Source organism: Canis lupus, chromosome 14 (assembly GCF_003254725.2).
Source record: "Canis lupus dingo isolate Sandy chromosome 14, ASM325472v2, whole genome shotgun sequence".
NCBI classification, from domain to species: Eukaryota; Metazoa; Chordata; class Mammalia; order Carnivora; family Canidae; genus Canis; species Canis lupus.
The window spans coordinates 29,129,500-29,150,447 of NC_064256.1; the positions used below are offsets into that span (position 1 = coordinate 29,129,500).

General features: G+C 33.8%; 1 protein-coding gene across 8 annotated transcripts in view; it reads right to left on the reverse strand.

Annotated features, from left to right (window-relative positions):
• DGKB (diacylglycerol kinase beta) overlaps positions 1 to 20,948 on the reverse strand; it is a 695,350-nt gene that overhangs the window by 378,555 nt on the left and 295,847 nt on the right. For all 8 annotated transcript variants that reach the window (XM_025464249.3, XM_025464247.3, XM_025464246.3 and 5 more), the window contains one exon: positions 18,744 to 18,904. In XM_025464249.3, the coding sequence (XP_025320034.1) occupies positions 18,744 to 18,904 (161 nt within the window). The remainder of the gene's footprint in view (positions 1 to 18,743; positions 18,905 to 20,948) is intronic.

The following is a 20,948-nucleotide window of genomic DNA, read 5'->3' on the forward strand; positions in this document are numbered from 1 at the left end:
GTGCATATACAAAACTTTTTAAAAAAATATTTTATTTATTTATTCATGACACACAGAGAGAGAAAGAGAGAGTGAGAGAGAGAGGCAGAGACACAGGCAGAGGGAGAAGCAGGCTCCATGCAGGGAGCCCGACGTGGGACTGGATCTCAGGTCAGCCCTGGGCTGAAGGTGGCACTAAACCACTGAGCCACCGGAGCTGCCCCTATCCAAAACATTTGAACCAATTATCTCTTTAGAATTTGCTGCTAGAAATATGGGGTAAGACCGTGTTTTTGCGCTATGGATCCAGAATTTCAGGAAGTGATTTTCTCCCACTAATGACAGGAGTCTGAGGTAAGCAAACCCAAAAATGAAGAGAGAAACTATCCATAAATTGAATCCAAATTAGATTCAACTAGAAAAGAAGTCAAATATTAACAGAACCAAAAGACAGAATGAGTAATATGGTATTGATAAGGCTGTCAAGCCTCTAATTCCAGCCTAAAGCCTGAAACACTACTGAATCAGTTATGTGAGTCAATACACTTCCATTTTAGCTTAAACTAGCATGAGCAGAGTTTTGGCCATGTGTATCCCAAGCAGTTCTCACCAAAACATGTTTTATTTTTGTGCTAAGTCTCATTTGTTTTCCTACTTCTCTAAAGTGTTCTTGGCTATGTCTAGAAAAGCATCACACTTTGCATTAAATAACCTCCTTTTCTGCTTAACTAATACCCATAGCAATCACTGAATGCCTAAACCTGTTACAGATTCAGCACTCAATAAGGAATGATCAGTATGGTACAAAAACTTAGATATAAATGCCAAAGGTCAAAAGTTCCTTATGGTATTTCTTGGTATTTTTCTTACAAACACGTACTCAATGCAGACCAAATGTGATACCTCTTTATTTTGAAGTAATATCTATTATATACACCTTCACATTCTCAGAGAATCAAACCTGCTAAATCAAGTAGCAGTGAGAAACTAACCTAAACACAAGAAATCAGGCTATATCTTTAAGGTAATCATTTCTGTACATCCTACGTAAAGAATACAAATTTACTTCCGATTTTCAAATAGAAACGGTAAATGGAATTAAATGAAAATATATGACAATTTTATTTTATTTTTTTTTTTTATATGACAATTTTATTATGATAATATGACTAAAGTACTAAGATGAATTGTTAATCATTACTTAGCAAATTACAACTTTCATATGGGGAAAATAATACCTTACATATATAATGAATAATATTACACTTGGACTAATACGGTTGTAAGTTAATTATAGACTACACAGCTGATTTAGTTTCATTTACCTAAGGAGCTGTTCTGACCCTGTTGCAGATTAATTACATCTTCAGGAATACACTCTCATTTATCATTGTCACTTGCAGCATTCTAGCTCTTAGCAAGAGTGGAGTGTTTTGTTTTTTTTTTAATGTAAAAAAAAATTCCTTAGCTGTGATACATTTTGTAAGTTTACTCATTAAAAGCACATGACAGGTAAAACCAGGTAAGATTAAATTAGCTATGGAACATTAGGAAAGTTCATGTCGCAGAAATTAAATGACTATAAGAAAATCAAAATTCTGTTAAAAAATCATTCAAGTCAGACAAAGGCTTCTCCTATATTATACAGCTTTTTTTTTTAGAAGATCTTATCTTTTGAAATGTATGTATAGAAAATGCATGGCACAGTAGGAGTCCCTTTATGCTTAGGTAGCTTTTTAATATTCCCATTTTCTAAAATTGTTAGAAATATTCAAGAGAATAACATGCTTACCTTTATATACCTAAGGAATGTTATTAATTATGATGGGAATTCTATACTATTTGCTGTTCTCCAACAATGAGAATGTCATTAATTAAATATGAGTAAGAGAAAGAACCAAAGACATCTGTCTGTAGGTTGGAATAGACTAGAACATTTATTCATGCATAATAAATGATCATTTAATATCTGCTGAGAACTGCTATATGCTGATGTATGTGCAGAGACTAAGCATACTTGAAAACTTACACTCCTGATCTCAAGGAGCTCAGATGTTAGGGGAAAAAATACAAACAGATTACTATAAAGTGGAAATGTGATTAACATGAAATAAAGATATGTGAAGAGCAATATGAGGTACCAAAGAGGTTTGGCAAACCCAATTTGGTAGATTAGGAAAGACTTTTTTTGTAAAGAAGAGCAGCCAGAGTTAATTACTCAAATATGGACAGCAGCTAACCTTATAATTTGTGAACAAGAATGAGTGAATATATTTGGGTAAAATTAGAGGAGGGGAAGATGACAGTGGTCAGTTTCATCCAGAGTTGATGACATGAGCAAGCAACAGAGTCAAGAAAAAGATTTTGGAAACTAAAAGCAGAATTCAAAATGGAGAGGAAGAAAGGCTGGAACATGGTAAAGACTTTGGAATTCATCTGTATCAAACAGTGGGCCAGTAGAAGCAAGGCTGTCTAGGCGTCTGAGGGAGCCCAAGGAAGACAAGAAATGGAGGAAATAGAAAACAATGCAAGGTTAAGTGCAGCAAAATATTGAGAGATTGTGTTACTGGAATGGTAAATTTGAAGATCAAGAGTGAGAATAGTCAGAGAAGATTTAGCAAAGTGGTATGGGAGAGAGTAAGTACAGCCAGTTTGCATTGGTTCAGCAAAAGGGTGATGAAGCAGTGGCAACTAAATATAATTGTTTAATACTCAAAATTAGATAGGAATCAAGATTAAAAAAATATTTGATATGTTTTCCATTTTAGTATTTCTCTAAATATTTTATATATTTTAAGAGTCTAATATTTTGTATTTCATTTTAATTAAACCTTGCATTATGTCATCTTCAAAAATCAGATATTCTTGTTAATAATCAAAACCCACCATAAACTTTTTTGAGTGACAAAGAAAATAGAGGAAAAATAACTCCAAAGTATTGAGTCTGAACATTTAAAAAAGTTTTTACCTGGTGAGGAAAAAGAGGCAAAGGAAAAATATAACAATCAACTGCTTAATAAAGGAACAATATTTTGCAATTTTATTAATAAAATATCAACAACAATTTTGTTTCAGCCTCTGATTTGATAATCTAGTTTTGGGTTTTTAGTTTATAGGGTAAAATCAAATTCTAGTATCCACTATTGGTTTTTATTTATTTTTTTTAAATATTGTATTTATTTATTCATGATAGAGAGGCAGAGACATAGGCAGAGGGAGAAGCAGGCTCCCTGTGGGGATCCTGATGTGGGACTCAATCCCATGACCCCGGGATCTTGACCAGAGCCAAAGGCAGACACTCAACCACTGAGCCACCGAGGTGCCCTCCACTATTGGTTTTTAAATGATGGAGCTGTTTGAAAAAAAATCCCAATGTTTTCTATCTGATGCTTAGTGAATAATTTATCATTCAGTAAAGCAGTTACGTATTTTTCTAAAAATAATTTACTAAGCAGTTTAATGTGGCCTGGCCAGCAAAAGAGAAACACTATTGTAATTGTAAGAAAATGGTTGGAATTATTTGCATTAAAATTCCGTAAGTAAAATAAACTGTTTTAAGGTAAAATTATCAAGTATTTTTTTTAATTTTTTATTTATGATAGTCACACAGAGAGAGAGAGAGAGAGAGAGAGAGGCAGAGACATAGGCAGAGGTAGAAGCAGGCCCCATGCACCGGGAGCCCGACGTGGGATTCGATCCCGGGACTCCAGGATTGCGCCCTGGACCAAAGGCAGTCGCTAAACCACTGCGCCACACAGGGATCCCAAAATTATCAAGTATTTGAGATTACTAATCTTTCTGTGATTGACCATTCAAAGAACATTAAACTCTCTTGATATAAATAACCTATTTCAGTAGCAAATGTCCTAGGAGACAGCAACTTTCAACAGAAATATGAAGTTGACTTTACAGGAAAAACACTTTATACAAGTATAGCATTAAAGTCATTCTAAATTTCTTCTTGTCACAAAATGGGGAAAAATGCATTTCAAAACAACGTCTTTCTACAATGAGAGTTATAATCTTTATTTGATTAACTTTTAATTTCTCAAATACATAATCCAAGTTCCTCATTTAGAAATCACATAATTATTCTTGTCTGTATTGCAATGGAATTATCTTTAGACCAACAGAATTAGCCAAAAAAATTTAAAGGTGGTAGCTTTGAAATTATATAATGTTTATAATAAAGAGGTAGATGAAGTGGACAAATCAAAGAAAATAAGATTGAAAAAAACAGATTTTGATCATGTTCAAACCCAATTTTATTGATTTCAGGACCAGACAAAGAACTCTATGTTCCTATCCAGCCTGTGATCATAACTAAATTTCTACAGTTATTTCCTTTGTATTTTCAATAAAGGCATAAGAAAATATATAATGTAAGAAAGGGCTGATGCTAAAGGAATTCTGATTGGTAACTATTCCACTAACTTGAAATTTATGGTTATGAGAATTAAGCAGTCATATTTTTCCTACACTGGCGGAATAAGAGGCTCTTAGTGACTGAGTAAGGCTGAAGGATATTAAATCATAACCATGCAAATATCTATTTGATAGAACATTTGGGTGGTGATGTATAGGGTGCACTAAAAGTCCACTTGTCTTTGTCAGATTTCTTCCAGACGCGGAGAGTAATTCCACAGTGAGTATAGACCCATTTTCATTTTCAGATGTACTGATGTGGATAAGGTTTTCATTTTCATGTTGGCTTTCACTTTTTACACAGTGTGTGATACTAATTTGTTTCTGGATATGTTCTACAAAAATCGGAGGACCCTTCCAGAAGCCTTTGAAATTCTTATTGCCTTGCTTGTTTCTGCTCACAGTGCTGACTTCTGTGTTGAAGAGTGTCCAAATTGGAACTTACTGGGATGATTAACAGCTGCTACAAAATCAATACTCTATGTAAGGAAAACAGAATTGGGCTAAGATGGTCTTACATGAGCACTATTCTGTGGCAGAGTATCTATCTATGTCAGCAAGCCAAATATAATTTATGTTGGTGGAAGCATTTCCATGGATATTATCCATGGGCTTTTCAGACTCAACCTCAGAGACCTAGGCGGTGAGAAAGATAATTCATAGGTTTTAATTACGCATAATTATGCATATTCTCGGGTGCAAAAATGATCTTCTTACAGTTACACTCTGTAAGAAATCAGTTTACTTAAATTTTTCATTATTTTAACATTTATTATGGTTGAAACACTAAGTCGTACTATTATTGTTACGCTTCAAATAGAGTCTTATATTTTTTCTTCACAAATTAATTTGAAAGGTAATACAGATGTTTGTGTTTTGGTTTATGATACCTTGATGCTCTAATTACAGAACAGTAAGGAAGTTGTTGACATATGCCCTAAAAATCCTTTATATTTCTGTAGGACGAAATAAATTTTTACAATAAATAATTACAGTATTTACAATAACTTAATATTATAACTTTACAATAACAGGATAAATATGCTAATAGTTTAAGGGAAAAAATTCCCTGAACAATTACTTTTTTTTTTAAAGTTCACCTTCAAGCAAAGATACATTTGTCTAATATTTTGCCTCCAATATACTGGAATTAACACTTCTTTCTGGCATAATGTTCATCTTTGTATCTACTATAATGCTTATCCCAGGAGTCAGATCAGGCAGGCAGGCAGTATTTGTGGAATGAACTAATGGATAAACTCCTTTGGGACTAAAATACTAAGTAGCACTAAACCATAACTCAGTATTTTAGAAGGTAATACCTTCCTTACTTCAATACTGCATGTGTTGCCTAGGTGAACGATATATCATAGGGCAGGAAAAAAAATGATGCATGAAGGGGCTTAAAATACTTTGTGTGTTGTCTAGGAGGCATCTGTTATTAATTTGAACTATACTTCTTGCATATTAAATATGTAATATCTCTTGCTTTTTGTGCTGTTGGGAAAGTGAATACTTTTGAACAGAAAGCAAGCATGGAGCATGGATTCTATTGTTACCAGATGTGTGGGATTCCCATCAGCATTTTATCCAGAAATTGACACTCCAGTCCAAAGCCAAAATGACAAAAGCATGAGAAGTCAGGGTCAATGTTTTAATGAACTGGGAAAACCAGCTATCAACAAAAGCAGAAAGCTGGAAAATTAAATTAATGTGCCAGTGGTCTTAAGGCTAATACTGAGGGCCTTGAGACCCTTGGGATGTATAAGGCCCAATCCCCAAAGGGCATTGAAGGGCATGAAGAGAATGTGGCAGATTAAGAAGTAAATGTAATAAAACACTAATTCAAAAAGACACATGTACCCCCGTGTTCACTGCAGTGTTATTTACAATAGCCAAGATATGAAAACAACCTAAGTGTCCATCAATGGGTGAACGGATAAAAAAAAAAAAATGTATATACACACACACGCGCGCACGCACGGATAATGAAATACTATTCAGTGATGAAGAAGAATGGAATCTTGCCATTTGCAAAAACAAATGGACCTTGACATTGTGCTATGTGAAATAAGTCAAACAGATTAAAACAAATACATATGATCTCACTTATATGTGGAACCTAAAAAAAAAAAAAAAAAAAGACAAAACCAAACAAAAAACAAGCTCATAAATCCAGAGAACAGATTGATGGTTGCTGGAGGAGCAAATGGGTGAAGGCGTTCAAAAAGTATAAACTTCCGGCTATAAAATAGATGTGGCAAGGTAAAATAAAGATGCTATGTGACTCTCTAAGTCACTTTCGATCACAGTATCTGATCTTTTCTTTCATAACATGTATCACTATTGGAAAATAACACCTTTTGTCTCACTCCTTAGGAAAATGGTGACTAAATGAGAACTCAAGTTTTGCCTGCCCTATTTTCCAATACTGATTTCCATGTTATCATCATAGAATGTTTAGAAGAGTGTTCACAACACAATGGCTATTCACATAAACAAAATGAAATTGCTGTACAATGAATGAGACATAACAATGTGCAAAGTAAAAAAAAAAATCAATAGAATAGCAATTATAGTAGGATCTATCCACTTAAAATGTGACCTAAGCAAATAAAATCACACCAAATCTCAAATAATTATTAAATTCTATAAGAGGTGAAGATAGAAAGCAGGTCAGAAGTGAATTTGAATGAGAATTTAAGTATCATTGTAGTAGGTTTGAAAACACTTAAATGCATGTTAATAATCCTGTGAAATTTTAAATAACTTATTTTTATTATTTATTTTTAAAGAGATTTTTAAAATTTATTTATTTATTTGACAGAGAGAGAGTGAGAGAGCACCAAAGGGGGAGCTGCAGAGGGAGAGGAAGAAACAAACTCTCCACTGAGCAGGGAGCCCAATGTGAGCTCAATCCGAGGACCCTGGGATCACAACCTGAGCCTAAGACAGCCGCTCAACTGACTGAGCCACCCAGCCGCTCCTAAAGAATTTTATTTATTTACTTATTTGATAGAGAGAGAGAGAGCAAGAGCATGTGCACAAGCTGGTAGAAGGGCAGAGGGAGAAGGAAAGGGAGAAACAAACTCACTGCTGGGCAGGGAGCCTGTCTTGGGGCTCGATCCCATTACCCTGAGATCATGACCTGAACTGAAAGCACACACTTAATGGCCTGCGCCGCCCAGGTGCCTCCATCCTGTGAGATTCTAATGATTACCCATTGTCCCATGATATTTTTGAATTATATTAAGAAGAGAAAGTTTCATTTCCCTTTCCATACCTCCACACTCCAGAAGTTAATATTTTGAACATATATTTACTTACTCTTTTTAAAATATTTATTTATTTATTTGAGATAGAGACACAGAGGGAGGGACAGAGGGAGAGAATCTCAAGCAGATTCCCTGCTGAGCAAGAAGCTTTATCTCATAACCTTGAGATTATAACCTGAGCAGAAATCAAGAGTTGGATGTTTGACTGATCCACACAGGTGTTCCTATTTACTGACTCTTATAAGCTCTTAGACCCAGAGCTATATAAAACCATTCATATTTTGTCACCATCATCATTACTAATTATTAAGTACTGGTGCTATGTATTGTTGTGAGAGCTCTTGGAGTCCATAACTCAATCTCACAACCTCCTTAAGGAAACCTCTAAATCATCCCCATCACAAAAGAAAAATAAAAGAAACAGTTCTTACTTATGGACAATTTGCTTTTGTGATTTAACATTTTACTTTTGGGACCTCTTTTCCTGTTGTATAATATCTAAAAATTGATAGACTTGTAGGTTGTTCACAATTGTATGTCATTATATATAATTGATGTAGCTTAGGCTTTTGTATCATTCATTTCTGTAGAATGGATTCTTAGAAATGGGATTGATGCTTCAAAAGTTATTCTCATTTTTAATTTTAACAAATGCAATCAAATTATTCTCCAAAGATTAAATTTACCAATCACAAAATTCCAAATGTGCCTATTTTTTGTACATACTATCAACATCATATATTATCAATCTTTGTGAATTTTAATAGTCTGAAAGACAAAATATGATACCTACTGCATAACTTTGCATTTCCTTGTAAACTAATAACATTTGGAATCTTTTCATCTGACTATTCTTATAATGCTCACAATCTTAGTAGATTTTTTATTAGATGCTTATTTTTTAGTAAGAATTCCTATTTTTGTTTAACCCCATCTTTATTGCTTGTGCTGAAAATACTTTCATTGACGTTTAACTGTTAATGAATTTTAACTTTTTTTTTAAATGAAAGGTTATGAAAAGTAATTGTAATTTCCTTTGCTTTTATGGGTTTTAAGTTTCCTGTTTGCCTGAGACAGTTTTCTCTTATCCTAAGCAGTACACTTCCATATTTTCTTCTAATATCCATTAAGAGTATTACATCAATTTATAATTTATCTATTTGACGTATATTTCACATGGATATGAAGAGGAATATAATTTATCTTCATTCAGTTAGTAAGCAGTTATGCAACCTAAGTTATTATGCATTTAATTCTTACCCAATGATCTGAAAATTCAACACAAAACAAATATTAAAACCCCTGCAATGTAGCGATATAATTTTTTGATCTAATTTTTTATATTGCCTTGTATTTATCTGTTTTTTGCCACTATATTTTAGTTACAGTAACTTGGTAGTATTTTGTACACAGCAAGAAAACTGGCCATTATAGGATATTAATTGTTATTCAAAAAAATTTATAAAGACAGTATTTCCAATTGTATATTACCATTTATCAAAACAACTTCTAGTAATCTATAAGAATTCTCAGTAGCAATAGACTAAATGTATAAATTAATTAAGGAGACTTGATCTCTTAATAGTATTAAATATTCCCAGGTAGGAACATGAGGTGAATTTTTATTATTCAGGTCTTAGTTTATAATTTTGAATAAAATTAGTTTTCTCCATATAGGCTGGATACTTTTCTTATTAAATATAAATTTTGCAAAAATAAAAAATAAAATAAAATATAAATTTTGCTATTTTATAGTTATCTGATATTTTAAACTAAATTATGTTTTTGACTAAATTGTATTTATATTAATATATTAACTGGTAATTTCCTAAAGGACAGCTACATGGTCATATTTTTGTACCTTTATCTAGTATTTGGCACCCTATATTGATTTACTAATTTTTAGTTTATGCATGTCTACTATATCACCATATAACTTTTAAATAATAGTAATCTTGTCTCTTACTTTTCAACATGTATAACTTTTTAAAATTTGTTTACATTAAATTAGCTCACTTTTCTAAAAGTGTTAACTAAGTAGTGATAGAAAAATTCCTAAAGTGCACCTGGGTGGCTTAGTCAGTTAAGTGTCTGCCTACAGCTCAGGTCATGATCCCAGGGTCCCGAGAGGGGGTCCCAAGTTGGGTTTCCCACTCGGGGAGACTGCTTCTCCCTCTCCGTCCTGTACTACTCGTGTTCTTTCTCTCTCAAATAAATAAATATGAAATCTTTAAAAGGAAAAAAAAAGGAAAAATCCTGTATTCTTCTTGATTTTATTTGGAATGCCTTTAGTATGCCCCTATTAATATGATATTAACTATTAATCTGTAGAAAAGGTTTTACATATTGTCAAGTTTTTAATCATGAAAAATGACAAACCTGGTTTTTCCTTAAATTAAATAATTATGCTAATATTTATCCATTTGGCTTTCTTAAAATCTTAGTCAATAGATTTTAGTCATTAAATATAATACTTAAATTTATTTGCTAATTATGTTGTTTGTAACTGTAGCATTTATATTCACATGTATATTTTCTTTTTTGGGGTTGTTTATGAAGTACTGATATTGAGATTTGCAAGCTATGTAAAATGAATGAGAAAATATTCCATTTTAATATCTTTATTTTTTTAAGATTTTAATTTAGTTATTTGAGAGAGAAAGCATGTGAATGGAGGGGAGGAAGAGGGAAAGAATCTCAAGCTGACTCCCTGCTGAGCATGGAGTCCTACCACAGGGCTTTTGTTGTCACCACCCTGAGATCATGACCTCAGCCAAAACCAAGAGTCGGATGTTTAACCAACTGAGCCACCTAGACATCCTCATTTTAGTATATATTCTGAAATAACTTATAACTTATAATAATTGTTTCCTGTGCAAGATCATCTTAAATGGCAACAGTACTACTAAAGCAGTTATTTTACTACATTTTACTTTTTTGTCTTTGTCTACATTTTTAGAGCTGGGGGTTTCTCAAAGCATGATCCTAGAAATGCAATACTGGGAACATCTGGGAACCTGTTAGAACCATAAATTCTTGGGCTCCATCTCAGACCTAATGAAATAGAAAGACAGGGTATAATGCTCATAGCTCAAAGCAAGCCTTTCAGCTGATTCTAATATATACTTAAGTTTGACAACTACTAACTAGCTTAGATTTGCTACTCTTTTCAGCAAATTTCAGATATTTGTATTTGAATGCAAAATATTCAATTTCTTGCATATGATAAAGTTTAATGACATAAAGATGAAAATCACATACTCTTACAATTATTTAAATATTTTCCATAGTTGTAGTTATATCTTCAAACTTTTATGCTGTGTATTTAATTTCTTTCTGTTAAAAAAAAAAAAAACAAAAAAAAAAAACATCAACATATTCTTGGAGAGTAATAGCATCAAGAGACAGAATAAGAGTTTTCAGTTATCAGCCCCCAGCCCCACACCTGCCCCCAGAACACTGAAAATGACAACCACTGATAGAGGAGTACCTTTGTGGGAGTCAGTCCAGTGAAGTTTTGGCACAACAGCAGAGCAAAAAATCCGAAAATAGAGGGAGGAGGGCAAGAAGAACAATTGACTTCATCCGCACTCCCCTCCCCCAAGAACCAACAGCGAGGACCCTCAGCAGGGAGATTTCTCTCACCAGAGAGTGTTGTGAGGGTGCAGTTTCCCCAGCCTTGCCCCCACTGCAGGACACGCCACTTCTTTTTTGCCTCACCCAGAATACTGAGAGCATTGGCCCAGCTGGCTGGTGATGGAGGCTGGGAGCAGGAAGGAGAGGCAAGGCCTCAGAGCCAAAATGCACTTGGAACTCAGCAGAAAAGTATGGAACCTTCAAAGCACGGACACATCAGGCCTGCCCACAAGCAGTTTGTTAAACCTCAACTGGGGAAACCCCAAGTGGCCCAAGGCGCACCCACAACACCTTGTCCCAACAGCACTCCCCCCGGGAGCTTGCTCTTGTGTGGGGACTGGATGGGGGCCGGGGCGGAGGCGGGGTAGGGAGCCTGGCCCACCAGTCCCTGAGCATGTGCAGACTGCCAGGTCAACTCTGCAGTATTACAGGAAGGCACACAAATTTCAGGATTCCAGGGCACTGCTCTAGGGAAAACACACAGAAGCCTCTCAATAGCCAGCCAGGATTTGCAGATGGAGAGAAGGCCTACAATCAAGAATTAGCTCCCTCTCCCCACCCCAACATGTGGGGACTGGGCCATCTATAGAAAAGCTCTGAGAGAGTCTTAGACTCCCTAACTGGGGTGCCTGAAGACAGTGAGTAGAGAGTGGAGCTGACTTCTTCAAGTGTAGTCTGGGGTTTGGGAAGCAGCCATGTATACTCTTAGCAGAGGTCTGGGAGTGGCCCTGCCTGCTCCGGACACTGAGGGGGACATGCCCATCCAGTCCACAGGCCCACAGGCCAGCATGCCAACATCCCTCAACTGAGGATACTGAAAAGCAGCCCTGTAATTCAGTTCTAGTCCCTCTCAGCTATGACTTTTTGGTAAACCTGCATGTTTGTAGTTCCACATTTTGAGGTTTACACTTACCAAGAATGATTTTTGTTGTTTCCAACACTGTTTATACCAATTTTCGTTTTTTATTATAATTACATAATTTAATCGCATGCTATATAAAAGGCAAAATATGATTACAGGCAGAAAATGATTTTGTTCTATATAAAAATGAAGATGTGGGTAGATTTGATATAAATGCAATGCTGAAACTGCTGTAGAATTATATAATCTTTGCTAGAAAATTACCTGCAAGAAAAATCATTAAAAAGCATTTAACTATTGTAAAAATCTAGACGGATCTTATACTCAGATTGCATTTTAAGTGTCTTTTGGATTTTTATTCCACATAAAAGAAACTACAAATGGAAATTTTGGATGGATTAGTATGGAATGTGACTTACAAAGGACCGACGTTGTAGAACTCCAGATCCATATTCAAAGAAATGATATTAGCCTGGCCTATGAGGGAAGATTGGCTAATTCAATCATATTTATTATAAGTTTTAAGTTAAAATATTTAAAATACTATGCATCATTTTTATGACACTTTACCTTTCTGTTAAATGTGTAGAAGAGCTCCTGTTGTACTTAAATTGGACTACTTCATTTCCTCATTATAATTATTAAATCACTTAATGGTCCCTTTTGGTTCCAAGACAAACACCACACTTTGGCTTCCAAGAGTCTTCAAGACATGGCAGCAGCCACCTCTGCTACAGCCCTTTTTTGTCATTCACCTCTACCTTCCTCACTATGTTTTGGCACACAGACCTTTCAGGTCTTTGAACACATCAAGTTTTTCTCACCTCAATCTCTTCACTTATAGTTACACCTGCTTGCTGCTCTGTCCATCTCTTTAGTGGCCAGCTCACTTGAGTATTCCTCAGATGTTTTCTTAAATGCATCTTCTTTTCTAGTCTTTCCCTGGCCATGAGATCTAAAGTTGTCCTTATTCTAGCTCATAATAACTTAGTTTTCTTTCACTGAATTTATCATAATTCTGAAAACAAAATCTGTATTTGTGCATTTGTTTTTTAAGGCTTCTCTCTACCGTTAAACTCTCAAGTTCTAATAATGAAGTGATCTCTTCAACTCATTCCTGTAATTCCTGACCAAAAAAAAGGGGTGGGGGGCTTAGTTTTGTTTATTAATTAAACAAATGAAGAATCAACTATGAGGATAAAAGTAATGGCATATGTGATATGGTGGTGATGCAGCGTGTGGACAGTTTTCTTCCTGGGATTTTTGAGATTATCTATAGTTTTTTCAAGTGCAAAATCAGGATGGTTTTTATTAATACCAGTTGCTTTTTATTAATTTCTATAATCTGTGCTTCTAATTTCCAGCTATTCGGCCTTTCGTGACAATTCTCTCTCACCTTACTATTAATGCAAAGTTAGCGATTACAAAGATTTCTTCTATCTAGTTCACTGCCAATCCTCAAACAGTATTTGGCACATAGTAGGTGCTTTAAAATTATGCTGTTATTGAAGGACAACCACTGTACAAGAATATCTATTTTCAGAGTTAATTATGATTTGAAGATTATTTCCAATTGTTTTGGCTAATATTGAAAAGTATTACACAAAAGGAATTAGCAGAAATGGGCTGGTTATTTACCAATTTCCCTTTTCTTCCTAGCCAGACAGAGTTCCTTCCCCAGCTTCCTTAAAATCAGGCACAGCTAAATGATTAAAATATAACCAAGGGGTTATGAATGGAACATTTTCCAGACCTGGCCCATAAATATCCTCTTCCTACAACCTACTCTTTCTTTGTCACTCAGTTTTTGACTAGATAGGGTGCTGAGTAGTTACAGTGTGGTGCCACAAGATGGAAGGAGCCTGGGTCACTGACTGGCCAAATGGACTAGAACCTCGCCCCAAATATTAACCTGTGCTGTTGTATTATGTAAGGGAAGAACTAATTTTTAATTGTCAGACCACTGATATTTTGGGATTGTTTGTGCCAATACTCAACCCACTCTAATACAAGGGGTATATAATAATGTATATGAAGAAAATATTTATGTCTTTCCATCATAGGTTTTTCTAAAAATTTGAAGCAGTGTGTAAAGTGTAAAACACTTAAATAATAAATAAATAAATGGAGGGAATAAATGGAGGGTCAATAAATGGAGGGAAATAGTTGAAATAATGGAAACCATGACAGTATTGTCAAACTTTGAGATCACCTTGTAACTATCAGGTAGTGAGGTTCCAAGAGCTAATTTCAAGTACAAAGTGTATGCCATCTTAATCTTTCCCATTCTGGCAATAACAAAAAGTTGAAATGTCCCCTCATCTTTCCATACTCTAATTCCACACTTCTTATATATTCAGGAATAGCTTGAGATAAATAATTCATTTCATTTTATTGTTTTTTGGATTTACTGATTGAGGCAGAAATACAAGTTGCTAAATAGAAGGAGGCCTTACTGAATGGCAGCCAACACTTGAACTCTTTGATTGCTCTGATTGTAACCCTGAGTGTTGAGTCTTTGGCCCACTGGGAAGCCAGTCCCAGGGAGGGATGACTAAATACCCCTCCTTCTGATGTTTTACTCACTGAAAGAGTCTCCAAATCAAATGAAACAAGACCATTTTAAAATAAGCTCAATTAAAATCCACTATTATTTATTTAGTTCTGGTTTACTTCAAAATCATAAATATATTTTATTATATATTATTTTATTAGGTTCTAAAGTTTGCATTTCAAATTTAATACTTTAATATATCTTGTGATTACGTATGTAATGTAAAGTAGAGTTCTAACAAAATTTTCTCTTCCTGGGAAACTAATTTTTAAACATTAAGCAATTTGCAATCTAAACTAAGCAATCTATGATTTTTCCAGTGAATCTTGTGCCACATTTATACTGATTTCAGTTATGTGTCTCTCTACTCTAATTCATTCATCTCTTCATTTCATGATACCATTCTATTTTCATTTCCAATCCACTTGTGACATGTCTAATTTGGTAAAACAGTTCTCCAACTTCTTTTTATTAAAATTGACTTTCTTTGTCATATGCATTTAGAGTAAGTTTTTCAAGTTTGTCATAAAATCCAGCTCTACATTAGTTATAGGTTAAATGTGTAAATTAATTTATATATTATATTAAGCTATCTCACCTAAGAATAGGAAATGTCTCTGTTCTGATCCCTTATGTCTCTGTAGAGAGTTATAACATTTTGTATATGTAGCTCTTGGATATTCTTTATTAATTCTTAGATATTTTAAGTTTTTTATTGCTGTTTTTAGAAATCCATTGATTATTATTGCAATAATGGGATACCATTGAATATTTAAGCTGTCTTTATATTTGGCATTTTTGCTATTCTTCATATGTAATCCTAATATATTTTAAATTAGGATATCACATTTTGTATTTATGGGTTTTATCTTTTGTTTTTCTGGTGTTTTTCACTCTACATTGTTTGTTTGCAATTCTTTTTACAATAATTTTATGAAATCAATTTTGCAATAGACCTGGATCAAGTCTTTTCAATAACCCAGTATTTGGTTTTGCCAACATTCTCTATTTTTTCTTATTCTTTGCTATATTTCCCACCTTATTTTTATTAGTTACCCCTCTCATTTCTTTGGGTTTTAGCTATTTCTCCTTTTTCAACAACTTGAGTTCTGCATTTATTACATCTCTTTCTTTATATCAGTTTCTCAACTCAGCACTATTGAAATTTTGAGCTATATAATTTTTTCTTGTGTGTTTAGGGGCTTGCTTTGTGTACTGGGAGTGTTAGCAGCCTCTATCCACGAGCTGCCAGTAGCAATCCCCTTTCAGTCATGACAATCAAATGTATGTGCAAACATTGCAAGTATCTCCTGTGAGGGGGGAAGAATTATCTGCTGTGGGGACCACTGGAAACTGACTAAAAGCTTACAAAATTTGAAGTGTTCAATCAAGAAAATCTACGAAACCTCAGGGTTGGACAAGCCATGAAAGCAAGCACCTTCACTGTCAGGGAAACTGATTTGATTTGGAGTGGAAAGTAGAAAAACTCCATGACCCAGAGAGTTATCTAAAACAAGAGCAATCTCAGTGGCAAATGGATAAGGAAAGCCAGTGTCACAGCTTGCCTGAGTCTGCAAAACTGATTAAGGCAAACAACTAACTTTCCAACTAGCCAGAAATTCCATAGATCTTGGGAATGAGATAGCCATAATGGGCCTTGATAATTTACTACATATTCCTGGCTGTCTAAAAGGTTATATGTGTGTGCAAGGCTGCACACCTGTTCAGAAAAGACCAAAATGGGTCCTAATAGTCTATACATGTTTGGCTTAAGTGTGAATTCTTATACATGGGCAAAAGAGACAAAATAAGGGTCAGCTCATATTAAAAGCTGAATGCTTAAAGTTTTTGGGTATTCAACAATGAACACACAGATCCAGTGGCAAAGGGAGGAAGACGTACTGGCTCAAACTTACTGAGCACAAACTGATCAATCATGCTAACACAGGGGTGATCCCTAGGAGGCCAGGATTAAGATAAAAACAAGAATTAAAAAGACAAAAAAAAGCAAAACTGAGTTAACAGTACCCATATACTCCAGGAGAGAAAGGCTCCACATAATTAGTGTCCACAAGTCACTTAGCAAACACAGAGACGACCATAACCACTGTAAGTGGATCCAAATCCAAATTCTTACAATAAATTATATAAAATATCTAGTTCTCAACAAAAAAATTAGCAGACATACAGAGGGATTCCAAACTGTGGCACATACATTGCAGAAAAATTGTCTTAGATGTGGTTCAGATATTATTAAACTCTCTGACAAGTTTCAGATGTTGAACTTAGCAGACAAAAACTTCACAAAAGCTATTTTAAACATGTCAAAAGAACTAGAGTATGAACAAAGGAAAATATAATAATAATGGCTCTTTAAATAGAAAATACTAATTAAAAATCTAGAAATTATAAAAAGAGGACCAACTGGAAATTATGGAGTTAAAAAGTATATTAACCAAAACAAACACACATTAAATACACTAAAGGGACCCAAGAGAATGGCATTATTTATAATATTCAAAGACTCAAAACAATCTAAATGTCCATTAACCAGTGAATGGCTAAACAATATGTGATATGTCCACATAGTGGGATACTACTTATCATTAAAAGAGAATACAGTATTCACACAGTTCATATGGGTGACTTCAAAAATATTATGTGAAGTGAAATAAGCCAGATGTAAAAGACTATATGATATACGTATAATTTCTTATATGAAATATCCACAAAAGGTAGAACTTAGAAGAAAGATTAGTTGTTGCTAAGAGCTGAGGGAAGAAGCCAGAATCGACTACAGATGGGCATGAGTATTCTTGTTTAGGTAATGAAAATCCTCTGAAATTGGCTGTATTTAGTAAAATTGTTGAAAGGTTTACTTTAAAGGGTGAATTAGGTTGTATGTAAGTTACATGACAGTAAAGCTGTTAAAAACATTATTATGCATATTTATATAAAAAATAATAGGAGGGCTTTTATAGATCAAATACATTACATTTTTCTTGAAAATAATAGTAACTGTCATAGTACTCGTAATGACTGTATATTTAGCCTGAATTTTGTATGATTATTTAAGGCTCTTTAAATATATAAACACATTATTTATAGCAATGAGAGAAAAAATTATACCATCATGATACGGATAAGTAAATGGACACTTAGAAAAAATACTGCTAAAGGATCATTGCTCAGGTAGCTTGACATCCTAAATTCATGGATTCACTCAATGCCTTTTATAATCTACTAGTGGTGTGTGTGTGTGTGCATGATAGAGAAAGAGATGAGATTAATATTGACTGCTTCTGTTAAATGGAATATAATTTTTTACACAATATATTTTAAGAATTCATAACTACCAGGTAATATACGTACACGTATATACACATATATATGTATGCACATGTATAAAATCACTGTTAAAATAGTTAATTACTTAAGGATTAAAACTACAGTAACTATTTTAATTGCCAAATGATATTTTGCTTGCAGTCTAAGATTTTTCAAGAAATTAAGTAAAAAAGTTAGCCCTTTAACTTATTAACCACTTGAAAGTCAGAGTAGCATTTTTCATAGACTTCAGACCTAAGCATAAATTATAAAATAATGTCTATTTGTAAAAACCTACTAGGTTATAATATTTTAACACATATCTCAAAATAATATAAAATTTGATGCATCAATTTCACATTTTAGCTAATGTGGAGCTTTAGCCTATACTCTAACACATAACTATCTTACAAACCACTCTACCCTTTATTTTAGTAACATGAATAGTCAAATCAATTACAAAGAAAAAGTTTCTTTCCTTTGTTTAACACATGAAAAATTTATCTATTGCTGATTCTCTGACTTTGAATAAATTCATAAGCTTTATTATTGCCCATTAGAAGAGATGTTTGCTGACACAAAAGTCAAATAAATTATTTATAATCAGTAAATCTTCATAGCATAAGAGTTTAAACACAGTGATTATTCTGGACTGGTTAAAAGAACAGTTAGTGTAAAATCTTACCACGCCAATGGAAAAGTAATTATTGATGATACTGTAAGGCACTGGGTCTCCCTTCTCATCTTTGTCATTAGGTATGACTTCAAACTTCCACCTGTCCAACATGATTTCTGTGCTGTTTTCAATGTCTTTTAGGATTTTCATCAGATTCTCACCTTCATAACCTAATTGAAAAAAAATATCTTGAGAAAAAATGTAACAAAATAACAAAAGCTGTATTTATATACATTTTAGAGTGTGTGTATGTCTCATTCTAAAGCCAAACAATGCATTTTAAAACAAACTAACACAGATAAAGAACTATAATCATAAGATCATACAAATATTTTAGTTATAGCTTTAATGCGCAACTCATACCCCTCTCCTGTAGTGCAAATTCTCAGTATAGTCAAATGCCAAATCAGCATCTCCACTGCATATCCCTACAAAACTTTATATCTATGTATTCAAAATGAAATTAATGATCTACTTCCATATCTTCTTCCTGTTAACTCCCTTTCAGACAGGCAACACCCTCTACCTAGTTGCAGAAGTAAAAAGCCTGGATGTGATTTCAGACTTTTCCCTCTTCATCTCTCCCTGGTCCTCACACTTTGCCCTCTAGTGATACAGAAAAATGTTCAGGTTAAGTAGAAGGTCCTTCTCTTTTTCATTTTATGTCATATCATCTCTTATTCTATATCCAGAGTATCTCTTTTCTTTTGGCTGACTTGTTTCTGCTCCTGCTGCAAATTTTATATTTGATAGTACTTTTTTCCAGAAGCCACCCTTCCTACAGTTCCACAGCACGCAGTTCTACAAACTAGCCCTACCTTACAACTAGTACCCTGCCTTAGAGTTTTGTTTTGTTTTGCTTTTATTCATGAGAGACACAGGTGGAAGGAGAATAGGATCCCCACAGGGAGCCTGATGTAGGACTCGATCCCAGGACCCTGGGATCATGCCCTGAGCCAAAGGCAGACATCCAACCACTAAGCCCCCCAGGTGCCCTGCTTAAAGTTATTTGCATCTTTCTCACTACAAGTTTCTTTTCCCAAGTCTGCCCTAGAGTAAATGCTTAACAAATCTAGTTTTAATGAATCTACTGCAGATCATCAACATGGCCTGAAAATAAAGTTATTCCTTAATATTATATTTTCTCTTAAATGTATCTATCTATATAACATTATAATTCAGACTATAGCTTAATCCTGGTTGTGTTATTTAATTTCGCTTTTACCCTCCCTAAATAATGCCTTCCTCTGTAAAAATTTCTGTTTATTGTGAAAATTAAATGAGAAAATGCATAAAAGTTCTCAGTACATGAAGCATAAGAATAGAAAGTTTTCAACCATATAATGATGACATAATTCGAAATACTGTACGAAGTTAAATAATATCTCTTACTCTACACACAGATACATACACAGATTCTTGAATTGATATTTTAAGTTGGGACAATATTTTCATAGATTTTTTTTCTGTGTCCAACTTTGGTCGATATTTTAATAATGTATTCGTTGAACGAGTAAATGCCAGAGGCTATGAGTCCTCATTAGAGGTGTTAGCACACATAACACTGTAAAACTAATTGGGTTAAAAGAAAAAAAAAAAAAAAGAAGAGGCACTGTACTATGCCAACATTCTCTAAGGATAAATAAATTACTTAATGGTGTATTTGTTGAATTAACTATTAGAAGTTCAAGGCACCCAGAATACAGGAGTGCCTATTTAGGCACCCACTATTATCTTTTATCTTACACAGGTAAAATAATTATGTACTAGCTAATACATACAGCAGAGCACAACAAACAATGACTAGACAGATAAAAGTATTAAAAGCACCAAATATTATTTTTTAAAGATGTCATATTGTATTTTTGTAGCATAATTCAAAAACAATGAATATACACAATAATGTGTATAACTATACTCAGTACAAACACTGAATTACTTAAAGTATGAGATTATAACAAAACTTACAAATATCTCACATTTTTAATAGTTCTACCCTCATTCTCAAAGTTTAATTTCTTCTAAGTTTTTAATTTCTTTTAAAAATAATAAATTTTAGCCTCCAAATAAATTTTATATATATTTTCCCCATTGAACTGAATAAAAAGTTAAGTATATTCCCCTCTTTTGCAAATTCTACTAATTAGAAAATAAGTATGATGATTTTCAGACATAAATGAATTTACATATATTAACAGAACAGTATAATATAGC